Genomic DNA, 14046 nt, shown 5'->3' on the forward strand with positions numbered 1-14046 from the left:
ATTGTTTTCACATGGCCCTGCCAAGGATGACACTCATATACATTGAGTGGGATTTTTGATTGCCACTCCAATATAATTTCTTTCAAACTAATTACGCACATTAAATTCAGTAAACCCATGCAAACCACACTCTGACATCCTTACCAACATACCCACACAATTATAGCTGCATTATTTTTCCAATTTACTCTATAATAGACTATAATATGCAAGTATTTCTTTAAAGCAAGTATTTCTTTTATATGTCAAATTTGAAAAAATGGCACTACCTAGTAAAAATGTAAAATTTGAAGCTTTGCCGACAGAATAAATGCCTATTAGCAAATATTGCATCATTTTATAGTCAAATTTCCCTGGGTTAAAAAATTGCAGTTTTAATGGGTTTCAATGTGGACATTTTTGTCCTTAAGGTCCTGAGTGTGAGTATTTTTTGTACAGAGGGTAAAATAGATTTTTGGAAGGAAATGAGGGTGAAACATTAAAATCTCAATAGAAATAAACAACTGAGCCAAAATGTATGCAGTTGGCATTAACACAGGCACACTTTTAACTAAAAACTAAACTGAAATGGACAAAAATGTCCATACGGTCACACAAGGGTTAAACGAGAAACAATCATGTAAGACATCAGACAGGATTTTACTGGTATTGTATTGCTTTTTGATTCAAAAAGTTATTACTTTGCCATAATACATAATACTTTATACAAAACAAGCATATGAGAAAATTTTTTCACATTATACATTCTTTAAAAATACAGATCTTTACAGTTTCCTCACACTTTGGGTATCAAAAGCAGTCCTTATGGAAGCATTTGTTTCCTCTTTACCTCAACTAACATGCCAGACCAACTTTTCCTCTCGTCTAGTGTCCTTTGATGCTGCCTGAACCAGAAGAAACTCAGAATAAATATCTACGAAAAGCAACTGCTTGATAATCTTGTTTGTTGCACTGAAAGACCAAATCATAGGTTAATGCCTTGGAAAGACCCATGTGTGATGATGATGATGATGATGATGGCACCTGATGAAGGTGGAATGCATTAAAAAAAAAAGTTGATCTTGAGCAAGAATAAAACCAGGACTTGACAGTCAAGCGAGTAGTTCTTTCATCTTTCTAACAAATGCAAGATGTCATGTGGGGGTCAATAAAAAACAAACAACACACTGAAGCAGCAACAATTTTCAACAGGAAAAAATATACTTATATATAACATTGCAATGCCCAGATACAAAACGAAACAGATTAAGTCACATCAAACATAACTGTACACAACACAAACATTTCCATAGGCGGGACTTAAAAAAACAAAAAACAAAACAGGCTTTTAAACTTGAAATACTCAATGCAATAGGACACGGATGTTTTTCTAAATGATGACTTGCATATGCTAAAATGACCAGTGAATGCTGACACGTGATATTTTACCTATGAACATATACAGACGGAGTCTTTTGATGTTTTTTCTATATGCTCTACGACATTGCATAGTTACTTACTTTTGTTAGGTGATGGATAATAACTGGCTTTCTATGCGAAATGTGAACAAACAATAAGGTCGACAAGCATGTGCATTATTATTATTAAAGAGATAGTTCACCCAAAAATGAACATTTGATGTTTATCTGCTTACCCACAGGGCATCCAAGATGTAGGTGGCTTTGTTTCTTCAGCAGAACACAAATGAAGATTTTGAACGAAAACCGGTGCAGTCTGCCAGCCAAATAATGGAAGTGGATATGCACCAAACCTTTAAAAGTAAACAAAAACATGCACAGACAAATCCAAATTACACCCTGCGGCTTGTGACGATACAGTGATGTCCTAACACATTGTGTATACTACGCCAGAGCACGTTCACATGTAACGAGCTGGATGATAAACTCATGCTCAGGAGAGATGGACATGGCTGTGTATCAAAGGTAAAAAATGATATAAATATTGTTCAGTTTCTCACAAAAACCGATCGTTTCGTGTCTTAGGACATCAAGTCGCAGGGTGTAATTTGGATTTTTTTTTACTTTTAAAGGTTTGGTGCCCATCCACTCACATTATTTGGCTGGCAGACTGCACCGGTTTTCGTTAAAAATCTTCGTTTGTGTTCTTCTGAAGAAACAAAGTCGCCTACATCTTGGTTTCTCTGGGGTTAAGCAGATAAACATCACATTTTCATTTTTGGGTGAACTATCCCTTTAAGGTACGGTTAAGCATTATATTGGCTGGACCCCAAAGTAAGTGCATTTATTAGGGAGAAAAAACAGATCAAACTATAATGTTCCAGTACTCAGTTTGCACAGGTCCCATTAATAGATATTTAAAAAGAAAACGTAGTGGGTAAACGACAAAGCAACCGATTAACAAATAGCTGTCAGTTGACGGTTTGATTTGGCACTGGACAGGAAAAGGCTCGCTCAGTAATATCTATCCGATTCAAATCGGCCATCTCTAGTCCATGCTGAAATGAAATGACTATGATGAGTTGTAAGGCAATTCTTGTCCTACGTGAGTCTGAAACACAAGGATCCGCGGAGAACTAGATGATACTGCATAAGAGATGCACAGGTGACAGTAAAGGCAGTGCAGAGTCACGTCTCTCATCTCACACCCAAAGTCTGATTTCTCATAGTTCTATACAAAAATACAAATACAATCTAAAGGCTTAAACATTTATCATTTTGAAATGTACGATATATTTACATTACGGTCCGCTCTTTAAAACCTCTATACAGCAGTGGTATATAAATGAGGGGCGTTGGCCGGGTCGGCTGAACCGTGGCTGGGTAGTGCACTACAAGCAGGTTAAAAACAACAGGTCTGATGAGTTTTGTCTGCTTATCTGGTCAGGAACCCATAAATACAAACACACACACACACACACACACACATACACACACACACACACACACACACACACACACACACACACACACACACACACACACACACACACACACACACACTCAGAATCATCTCAGAGTATACCTCTGCTTGTTTTTCTGTATCCCTGAGCGGGTCACAAGAGACTCACGCGGGTTTAGAAACGGGGTTCACGAAAGGAAAAGTGCAGGGAGATGCTGATGAGAGGCGGGAAACAGAGATCTGTAACAAACAATGAGAAAAACCAAAGGAAACCCAACCGTATGCCCATCAAAAGTGGCAAAAGCTTTTGATTCCATTACAAAGTATTTAAGAGTGGTCATATTTCACCCAAAAATCAAGAGGAAAAAAAATAAATTTTTTGCATAAAGACTTTTTTGTATACAGAGCCCCCCACACAACATGTGGCAAAATAAAAAATAAAAAAATAAAAAAAATCATATTCATACAAATTCTTAACTCACTGCCATAATTTACTTTGTTCACTTTACTTAGTAAATCATGGTCACGTACAAGTTGTTCTGTCATTTTAACTAAAATAAAGTAACAAATAAGTAAATAGTGGGCAGATGATTTCAATAGTTAACGAATTAGTAAAATTTGTTGTGGAAATGAAATTGTAATTCGTGGCCATGATATATACAATTTATCCCTTATGTCATGTAAGAGGCTCTGTATTAACATGAATTTAGACAATATAATTTTCATATTTTTCATTCAAATTAAAAAAAGTTTGTGTGTGCATAACATATGCGTGTGTACTGTGTATATTTATTATGTATATATAAATACACACATGCATATATATATTTAAGAAAAATATGTTGTTTAAATATTAAATATATATATTTTATCAAAATATATACTGTAGTTGTGTGTCTTTAATAAATATACACAACACACACATGTATTATATAAATAAAAACTTCTTTTGGATGTGATTAATCATGATTAATGTTATTTTTTTTAACATTAGAATGATAATTCACTGCAAAAATGCTTTTCTTACATAGATTTTTTGTAGTTTCAAGCCAAAATATAATTTTTTCCCCAGACTAATAAAAATGGTCTTGTTTTCAGAAAAAAAAACTACTCAAAATTAAGTGTGTTTTAGCTTGAAACAAGCTAAATAATCTGCCAATGGGGTAAGAAAAATAATCTTGTTTTATGTTTGAAATAAGATTTTTTTTTTGCTTACCCCACTGTCAAAAAATCACTTAAATTTGACTTGTTTTTCTCTGAAAACAAGAAATTTTTTACACCCTCTTTGATTTTAAGAATTTTTAGATATTTTGGCTGGAAACAAGACAAAAAAATCTAATTATGAAAAGTATTTTTGCAGTGTTGGGTATGAGATTGTCTCTTATAGTTCATGTTCTTTATGCAAAAAGTACCATTTTATATTTTTCTTTTGACTGTGGGAAATATGACCTAGAAAATTTCTAGGTGAGATTCACTTAAAGACAGACTTTATCTGCCTTGTTTGGGGGAACAGAAAAGGAAAATTTTGTGAAAAGTTGGGAAAAAGAGCTACATTTATCCAACAATTGAGTATTTTAATAAATTAACATATATAAAATTAAATACTAAGTTATAGGCAGCCAAACAAACCTCTAAATTACATTTAAAAGGCAGGTAAATGTTCATCGCAGTTTATCCAGAGTGACAAACTGTAAAATAAAATCTCAAAAATCACATTATTATTATTATTATTATTATGAGCACTGCAGCCTTTCTTATAAATTACACATAAAATACTTCAACGTTTCAATGTGCAGGACTTTTCATAGATGACTTCATTACCCACAAACTGTGATGAAGGCCTTGCTGTCAAAGTCTCCGATACACCAGTGAACTAACGCGTAGTACATTCCCATCGATCTAGTGGGTTTCAAGTTTAAACTCAAGTACAGCATGTGGCCGGGCCAAAACTCATCTCGTTTAGTATGGTGAATCTCTATAAGCAGATGTTGATCTTTAAATAATCTCTGAAATAATCTATCAAAACAGCGGGGTTAAAACTCTAGCGACTCTCAAATCATTATGAGAAGGAACTAGACTACTTTTCCTGGTGCCCTAAACTGCGCCGCCTGCTACTCTCCCTTAAAAGTGGCCCAAAACCCATAAACTCGGGTCAAGATCACACAGGGAGAGATGCATACCTATAGCAGAGGTACAGGTGTGTGTGAGATACCCATCTGTACACAGTACAGATGAAGAGTAAGGACTGAACCTCTAGGGGGCGCTGCTGCTGCTTTCTCCATCAGCCAGGGCGAACTCATCCGCCACCATGAGCAGAGCCTCTATATTGGCCGTGGTGTCTGGACTGAGCAGATCTGAGACATCCATGCTGGCCAGGCCATCGGTGGGGGTGTTAGGGGTCGCCGGAGCGGGCAGGTTGTCTTGTTGGGTCTGAGCAGGGTTCTGTTTGGATGGGCAGCAAGTGCGAGGTTCTTCGGGGAGCACTGGAGGAGGTGGTGGAGGTGGAGGAGGTGGAGGAGGAGCAGTGGGAGGCGATGCGTTTTTTGACTTTTCCAGTGAGGTGGCAGCGCTCTTTTCTTTAGCTGAGTCTCTGCAGGCACACTGACACTGGCAGGACTCCTCCTGCTTTATGATGATGACCGGCAGACTTAGACCGATCTGCTGCACTGCGTTCCCTAAAACAACCATATAATCTGTATTACACACTGTTGTAGGGCTTCTATTTGATCAGAAGTATTGTACAAATAAAAAGAATGACAACATGTTTGTTTGCCCACTGACAAAGTAATAATCAGTCTATAATAATGGTAGGTTTATTTGAACAGTGGGAGACAGAGTAACAACAAAACAAATCTAGAAAAACGCATTTCAAAAAAGTTTAATTTTTTTTTTGCATTTTAATAAGTGAAATAAGTATTTCAATCAATCATTATGATTTCTGGCTCCCAGTTATCTTTTATACAGTTAACAAGCTGAAAGCTCTTAAAGGGAGTACCTGTATAAAAGACACCTGTCCACAGAAGTAATCAATCAATCAGATTTAAAACTCTCCACCATGGCCAAAACCAAAGAGCTGTCCAAGGATGTCAGGGACAAGATTGTAGACCTACACAAGGCTGGAATGGGCTACAAGACTATCGCCAAGAATCTTGGTGAGAAGGTGACAACAGTTGGTGCGATTATTCGCAAATGGAAGAAACACAAAATAATTGTCAATCTCCCTCGGTCCATGCAAGATCTCACCTCGTGGCGTTTCAATAATCATGAGAACGGTGAGGAATCAGCCCAGAACTACACGGGAGGATCTTGTCAATGATCTCAAGCCAGCTGGGACCATATGGCGCTTTTCCACTACACAGTACCAGCTCGCCTCAGCTCGCCTCGGCTCGACTCGACTCGGCTCTGTTTGGTTTTCCACTGTGTAAAAGTTGTACCTGTACCGGCTTCCAGGTACTTTTTTTCGTACCACCTCCGGCGAGGTTCCAAGCGAGCTGAGGCGATACTAAAATGTGACGTGAAAACACAGCAGACTGCTGATTGGTCAGAGAGAATCGTCACTATTCACTGCGTCATCATTGCACGCGCCAGCAATAGTATCCAGAATAACCCTGCCATTTTTAAAAAGTTTGGCCAGAGATTGCGTGACATATCCAATCCATTACATATTATGGCAACTCGGAAAAATACGCCGTGGTCAAACGAGGAGGTGCAGACAGCGGTTTCTTGCAGCGTCGCTATGACAACCAGGTACTATTGTGGAGGTACAGGTACAACTTTTACACAGTGGAAAACCAAACAGAGCCGAGTCGAGCCGAGGCGAGCCGAGTCGAGCTGGTACTGTGTAGTGGAAAAGCGCCAATAGACACCTAGAAAATAATTGGTAACACACTACACCGTGAAGGACTGAAATCCTGCAGCGCCCACAAGGACCCGTCTGAAGTTTACCAATGAAAATCTGAATAATTCAGAAGAGAACTGGGTGAAAGTGTTGTGGTCAGATGAGACCAAAATCGAGCTCTTTGGCATCAACTCAACTCGTTGTGTTTGGAGGAGGAGGAATGCTGCCTATGATCCCAAGAACACCATCCCCACCGTCAAACATAGATGTGGAAACATATGTTTGGGGGTGTTTTTCTGCTAAGGGGACAGGACAACTGCACCGCATCAAAGGGACGATGGACGGGGCCATGTACCGTCAGGCCCAGGGCATTAAAGCCAGCCTGGGCATTAAAAATGGGCTGTGGATGGCTATGACCCAAAACACATGGCCAAGGCAACAATGAGGAGTGGGACAAAAGCCCTCCGGAGATGTGTGCAAACCTGGTGGCCAACTACAAGAAACGTCTGACCTCTGTGATTGCCAACAAGGGTTTTGCTAAGTCATGTTTTGCAAAATACGTATTTCACTCATTAAAATGCAAATCAATTGATACCTTTTTTGAAATGTGTTTTTCTGGATTTTTTTGTTGTTATTCTGTCTCTCACTGTTCAAATAAACATAGCATTAAAGTTATAGAATGGTCATTTCTGTGTCAGTGGGCAAACGTACAAAATCAGCAGGGGATCAAATAATTATTTTCCTCCTTGTATGGTTAATTTTATTCATATAGTTTTCTGATTTATTATATTTGTCATAAAATAACTTATTCAATTATGAAAACAGGTTAAACTGGAAGCTTCTCTCAAATGCTAAAACAATAAAATTCCTAATATTAACCCCAACAATCCCTGTAATTTAAAGGCAAGACACTACCTTCAAAAATATGTTTTTAAAGTTAATTTTAAGATTTTAGGCATTTCAATACACATTCTAATGGCTTATATTATTACACTTTTTCTATTTGCATCTGTAGATTTCAATCACCTATCTTCGAAGGCCATTTTCTCAAACGAGTCAGAAATACCCAAAATTCCCACTTCAGCAGCACTAAATAGGGCTGGGTAAAAAATATTGATTCTTCGATTTTAATCGGTCTTCAGTTTAACGCAATGATATCGATTCGGGAACTCCCCGAAATCCCCTGTGTATTTCAGTAATAAACTTAAGTAGGAGAGTTTCAGTTACCAGCATTTATATCAAAATATGGATCCCACGTCTGCAAAACTAACATTTTAAATGAAATATTGATAGCTAATCGATATCGAATCGAAACCATAAAAATAAGAATCGAATCGCTGAATTGGTCACAATACCCAGCCCTAGCACTCACTGTATAAAATTCCTGTTGCCAAGTAATCAAATAAGAGTTCAACAAGGATTTTATACACTACATACACCAAATTAGTTTTTTTCCCCCTTGACTATTCTATATATTCTTTTACAGAAGGTTTTCGATATATAATTTGTCTGATTTTAATCATCATTTTATTTCTAAAAAGATTAAGTAGAAAAATACTGACTGAGCTATTTAAAACCTTGACATCTACCAACCTCAAGCTTGTTATCAGTGCAAGTTAATGCCAAATGGGAAATAAACAACGAGTTAATATCACAGACAATTCTGCTTAATTGAGAGAAGCAGAAACTGGAATCGCAATTAAAAAAATAATCATGTAGCCCTATCTATCGACATTACAACTTTCATTAAAATTAATATATATTCAATCATACCTGAATGTCCACCGACTGGTATGGCTGTTGTAAAAAAGACCTTCTCTACTTTTGGGCCCTGAAAATAAAAGCAGTAGCAATGTCAAAACCTGAGAGGAATAAATAAATGTATACTATTAACTTAAACCTGACCTAGATCTTATTAAGATCATAACTACTGTTAAAACAATGTAAAGCTAAAAATTTGAAATCAGTGAATATCTGCAATATAATCATGCATATATGTGACCCTGGACCACAAAACCAGTCATAAGGGTCATTTTTTCTTAAATTGAGATTTATACATCATAATCATGAATAAATAAGCTTTCCATAGATATATGGTTTGTTAGCGTAAGACAATATTTGACTGAGATACAACTATTTGAAAAAACATTCATTTTTTGTGAACTATCCCTTTGTTTTATAAGCGAACTTGAGCAAAATAAAGTTCGCTTCCGGAATAAAAAGTTCCTGATAATTTACTCAACCCCATGTCATCCAAGATGTTAATGTCTCTTTTTTTCTTCAGTCGAAAAGAAATTAAGGTTTTAAGGAAAAAATTCCAGGACTTCCTCCATATAGTGGACTTCAATGGTGGCCAACGGGTTAAAGGTCCAAATTGCAGTTTCAATGCAGGATTAAAGCGCTCTACACAATCCCAGCTAGGGGGTAAAGGTCTTATCTAGCAAAACAATCTGTAATTTTTTAAGAAAAATACAAATTTATATGCTTTTTAACCACAAATACTCATCTTGCACTAGATTGATGTATGCGGAAGGACCGATTCAGTGTTTACAAAGCAAACGTGCAAAGAAAGTCAAAAGCTCTTTACAAAAAAAGGTAAAACAACGACGTAGGATGATTTTGAAGCTGGAGGAGAACGTGAGACTTTAAGTTTTTAACCGACACAGAATTGACTTTTCTAACGCAATTACGCAATGCATGAAGACGTGCATCGCAGGGCTAGTGTAAGATGTGTATACTTTTTTTTTTTTTTTTTGAAGAAAACGACTGATTGTTTCATTAGATAAGACCCTTATTCCTCGGCTGGATTTGTGTACAGCCCTTTGAAGATGCACTGAAACTTCAATTTGGACCTTCAACCCTTTGGCCACCATAGAAGTCCACTATATGGAAAAAAAAAAATCCTGGAATGTTTTTCTCAAAAACAAAATTTCTTTTCGACTGAAGAAAGAAAGACATGAACATCTCAGATGACAAGGAGGTGAGTAAATTATCATGAAATTTTCATTCTGGAAGTGAACTTGTCCTTTAATTGCTAAAGTTTGCTTATAAATTAAGGCAAAACGAAAGATAAGAGCATTAAACTCAAGCTAACTGAAAACCAAAATCAGATTTAGTTGACTGCTGGACCTGTTGTTCAGGGTTTTGCTGTGCGCTGGCGGCACTGCTGAGGATCCACTGCAGGTTCTGATCAGACATGACAATGTTGGGCTGCAGGCCGAGCGAGGGGGCGATAGTGATCGTAGGAGGTGGAGGAGGAGCCAAAGGCACTGTGTGCGTTACTGCAGCCGTCACCTCAGTCGGCGTGGCCGGCACGCTGGAGACTCCGGTTGCGGTTGGTGGAGGCACCGGCTGAGCCGTGGAGGTCAATGTTACGTAGTGCTGGGCGACTGAGGGTGCAGATGGAGCGGGCACTTCTGGTGAGTGTGATGAGGTGGGCGGTGCACAAGTGAAGGTGGAGGTCAGTAATGAGCTGCTGACAGCAGGAGGAGGAGGAGGAGGTGGGGCTGGCTGAGAGGGGAGTGTTGTAGGCGGAGTCTGAGGCTCCACAGCAGGGGTCGTGATGGAGCAGCATGGGGAAGAGGTGGATGAAGAAGGCTGAGGGAACGTGGGCTGAGCGGACAGGTCTGCAGCAGCTGTCTGAGGTGACGACTCAAGGCCAAAAGACTCCGCTGGGTTATCTGGAGAGAAAGAAGCTTAACGTTTTAACATGTTAATCTGTTTTTAACATTTTTAGTATTTTGCTAGCACGGTAATCATTCTAATGCTGATTTGCTGTTCAAGAAACATTTTTGATTATTATCAATGTTTTCATCATTTTTTTGTGGAAACTGTGATAGAAAGTTAAAAACAACAGCTTTTATATAAAATAGAAATCTTTTATAACAATATATAGTCCTGTGCAAAAGTATTTTCACTTACAAAAAATGGTTTAAAATCAGTTATTTCTATCTTTTGCTGTAGTGTTTTAGTAGGACAAATCAGGTTACATTTCAAAATATTCATTTTGCCATTAATTGTAAAAATGCAGTAAGATTTTTTTTTTTTGCACAAGGAGTCTTGACAACAGCCAGTGCTCCACACAGAGATCTGATCTCATCATCATCCAGTCTGTCTGGAATGACATAAAGAAAAACTGAGACAGACTAAATCCAGAAGAACTGTGGCAATGTATCCAAGATAGTGAAGTGATATATAATTGTCCGTGAGGGCTGGAAGTGAAAAACATCTTATATTCAGGTGTGTATAATTATTAGGCATGTTTTCTTTTACAGATAAAATGAGCCAAAAAAAGAGATTTAACTCAGACTAAAAGTAACTAAATGCAATACTAATGCAATAATAGAATTTGCAAAGTTAAGGCATTACCATAGACGAAATGCTCATTGGGTTAACATGGCCAGAAAAACAAAAATAACAAACAAACAAAAAAAAAAAAAACAGGTGGAGAAGCAAAGACATGCTAACTGCAAAAGAATTAGGAATTAAGGTAAAGAATTAGATGTGAAACCATCAGGAACCATATAGTCTCCAGTGCCACCATTTTCCAGAACAGCAACCTACCTGAAGTGCAATATGTCAGGTTCTCAGAGACTTTGCTCGGGTAAAAAAATCCTAAAAAATGACCCTCGCTTAATAAGACCAACATGCTGAAGTGTTATGAAATACATGAAGACTGATGTTTTATAGACTTTGTGCACTGGTAAGTTTATAGTGACTCTGACTCTCGAAGGACCAGCATCCTCTTGTACCACAGAATCTGGCAGTAAGTTTCGGGAGTTAATTTTTAGTCTTCCATCATGAAAAGTCTGTCTGTGAGGGTAATTTTTTAGGATTTTTACCCAAGCAAACTCTCTGAGAACCTGACACACTGCACTTGTGGAGACTCCAGGTGGGTTGCAGTTCTGGAAAATGGTGGCGCTGGAGACTAAATGCTTCCTAATGGTTTCACACCTAATTCTTCACCTTAATTCCTGACTATTTTGCAGTAAGCAAGTGTCTTTTCTTCTTCACCTGTTTTTTTGTGACTGTGCTGACCCAATGAGCAGTTCACTGCACAATGGTCATGCCTTAACTTTGCAACTCCATTATTGCATTAGTATTGTATGCGTCTCACAGGCATTTTTTTATTTTTTACTTTTAGTCTAATTTAAATATCTTTTTTTGGCTCATTTTATCTCTAAAAGAAAACATGACTAATAATTATGCACATCTGAACTTAAGTTTTTCACTTCCAGCCTTTATGGAAAATTACATATCACTTATAAATGATTAAATACAAAATCAATAGTAGTTATTAAGACTGATGTGGTTTGGAATTGGTAAAATGTGCTTGGAAGAAAAAAAAAAAAAAAAAAGACCAGAATACCAACTTGCCTAATAATTCTGCATGTGCTATTATGTTGTTACCATGTTTTAGCACACTGCTGGCACGTTTCATGTTTCTAACATGTTTCAGGATTTTAACATGTTTTAACACCTTTTTAACATGTTTCAACACATATATAACATGTTTCAATACATAGCTAACATGTTTTACCATGTTGGTAACACATTTCAGGGTTTTAACATGTTTCTAACATGTTTTTAACACATTGTTATCACATTGCAACACACTGTTACCATGTTTTACCGCATTACTAACATGCCTTAATATGCTGCTACCATGTTTTAAGACACTATCCCCCGGTTTCACAAACAAGGCTTAAACCTAATCCTAGACTAAAATGTAAGTCCGAGCTGTTTCAACTAAAAGAAACGGAGTACTGACTGATCTAAAAATATAACAGTGCCTAAGTTTTGTCTCAAGATGCACACCAGTAATATTTTTTTCTAAGCACGTTTATAAAAAATTACTTAAATGTCCTAATTGAACTATGGGCTAATCCTGGCTTAATCTAAGCCCTGTCTGTGAAACCGGGCCTATATGTTTTATCAAACTGTTTTTTATTTAAGCACATCTAACACGTTTTAATATGTTACTAACATGTTTAAAAATGGTTAGCACATTCCTAGTATAATGTTAACATGTTTTAACATGTTGTTAACCATGTTTTAGCACAAAGCTGGCATGTTTTAACATGTTTTTATCATGTTTTAACTAGTGGTGGGCCGTTATCGGCGTTAACGTGCTGCGTTAACGTGAGACTCATATCGCGCGATAAAAAAAATATCGCCGTTAATCTATTCTCAAAGTTGGGTTGGGAGCTGGGTCTAAACTACGCAAGATATGAAGACTTTCACTTTGATATTTTAGCGCGGATAACGTGCCTACCTAGTTGAATTGCACTGTAGGAGGCGAGAACGAGTCTTCAACTTCTGTGAAATGACCACATCAAATGAGACGCGCAGACATGGATGCAGTTATGAAGCCGCTTCAGGGCAGGTGCGTTGCTAGACCCTTTTTACCGGGGCACGTGCCCCAGTGAAAATCTGCTGTGCCCCAGTAAAATCTCAAGTTTGAGTTATAATTTACTTTGATAATCCCGAAATAAAGACATTTAACTATATGCAACAACTGAATTGACGCTTCTAAAAGCAACGCAGTTTATTGGAAGATGCACGCAGATAGGCTATCCATACCTGCGCGCCTGTGTATATTTTACGGGAACGCGCACGTCGTACAGCCTTTTGCGCAAAAGTACTTGGTTACACAAGTTTGTATAGTTAATTGTGTTGTAAATGCAATTGTCAAGAAGTTTGTAATGCATTTTGGAAACAGGAGATGAGCGCCTGGTCTAATGCGCCACCTGGCTTGAGAAACCCGTTCTCAAAGACTTACTTTTAGTCATTATTTGGGTAGCACACATATTCTGAATGCCTTCAAATTAGCCATTTTAATCTAGATTAATCTAGATTAATTTCAAGATTTAATCTAGATTAATCTAGATTAAAAAAATTAATCTATGCCCACCTCTAGTTTTAACACATTGTATGCTGTCACATGTTTCTAACATGTTTTAGCACACTGTTAACGTTTAACATGTTTTAATACATTGGTGGAATGTTTATCATGTTACTATGTTTTAACACTTAGCTAGCATGTTTTACCATGTTTCTAACATGTTTCAGGATTTTAACATGTTTTAACATAATTTGCTAGCATGTTTCTAACATGTTTAACAATGTTGCTACCATGTTTTGACACAATGCTTGCAAGTTTTAGGTTTCTAAAATTTTAAATCAAAATGTAACCATTTAGTTGGTAGGTTTCTAACATGTTTTAACACATTGTTAACATGTTGCTATCATTTTAATAGTATACATTTTAAGTGCCTGATAAAATCTTCGAAAGTCTGGTATTCTCAAAAAATAATGAAAATAAATACTTCAATAGATTACACGAAACA

General features: G+C 37.2%; 1 protein-coding gene across 1 annotated transcript in view; it reads right to left on the reverse strand.

The window, feature by feature from the left end:
* Nucleotides 1-632: 632 nt before the first annotated feature.
* The window catches only part of LOC141342243 (metal regulatory transcription factor 1-like), a 30232-nt gene continuing 16818 nt past the window's right edge, over nt 633-14046 (reverse strand). Inside the window, exons 10-12 of the mRNA XM_073846650.1 lie at nt 9827-10377; nt 8471-8528; nt 633-5534 (exon numbers count right to left, since the gene is read on the reverse strand). Coding sequence (XP_073702751.1) covers nt 5113-5534; nt 8471-8528; nt 9827-10377 — 1031 coding nt within the window. The 3' untranslated portion in view covers nt 633-5112. The remainder of the gene's footprint in view (nt 5535-8470; nt 8529-9826; nt 10378-14046) is intronic.

The sequence above is a fragment of the Garra rufa genome, chromosome 9 (genome assembly GCF_049309525.1).
Source record: "Garra rufa chromosome 9, GarRuf1.0, whole genome shotgun sequence".
NCBI lineage: Eukaryota > Metazoa > Chordata > Actinopteri > Cypriniformes > Cyprinidae > Garra > Garra rufa.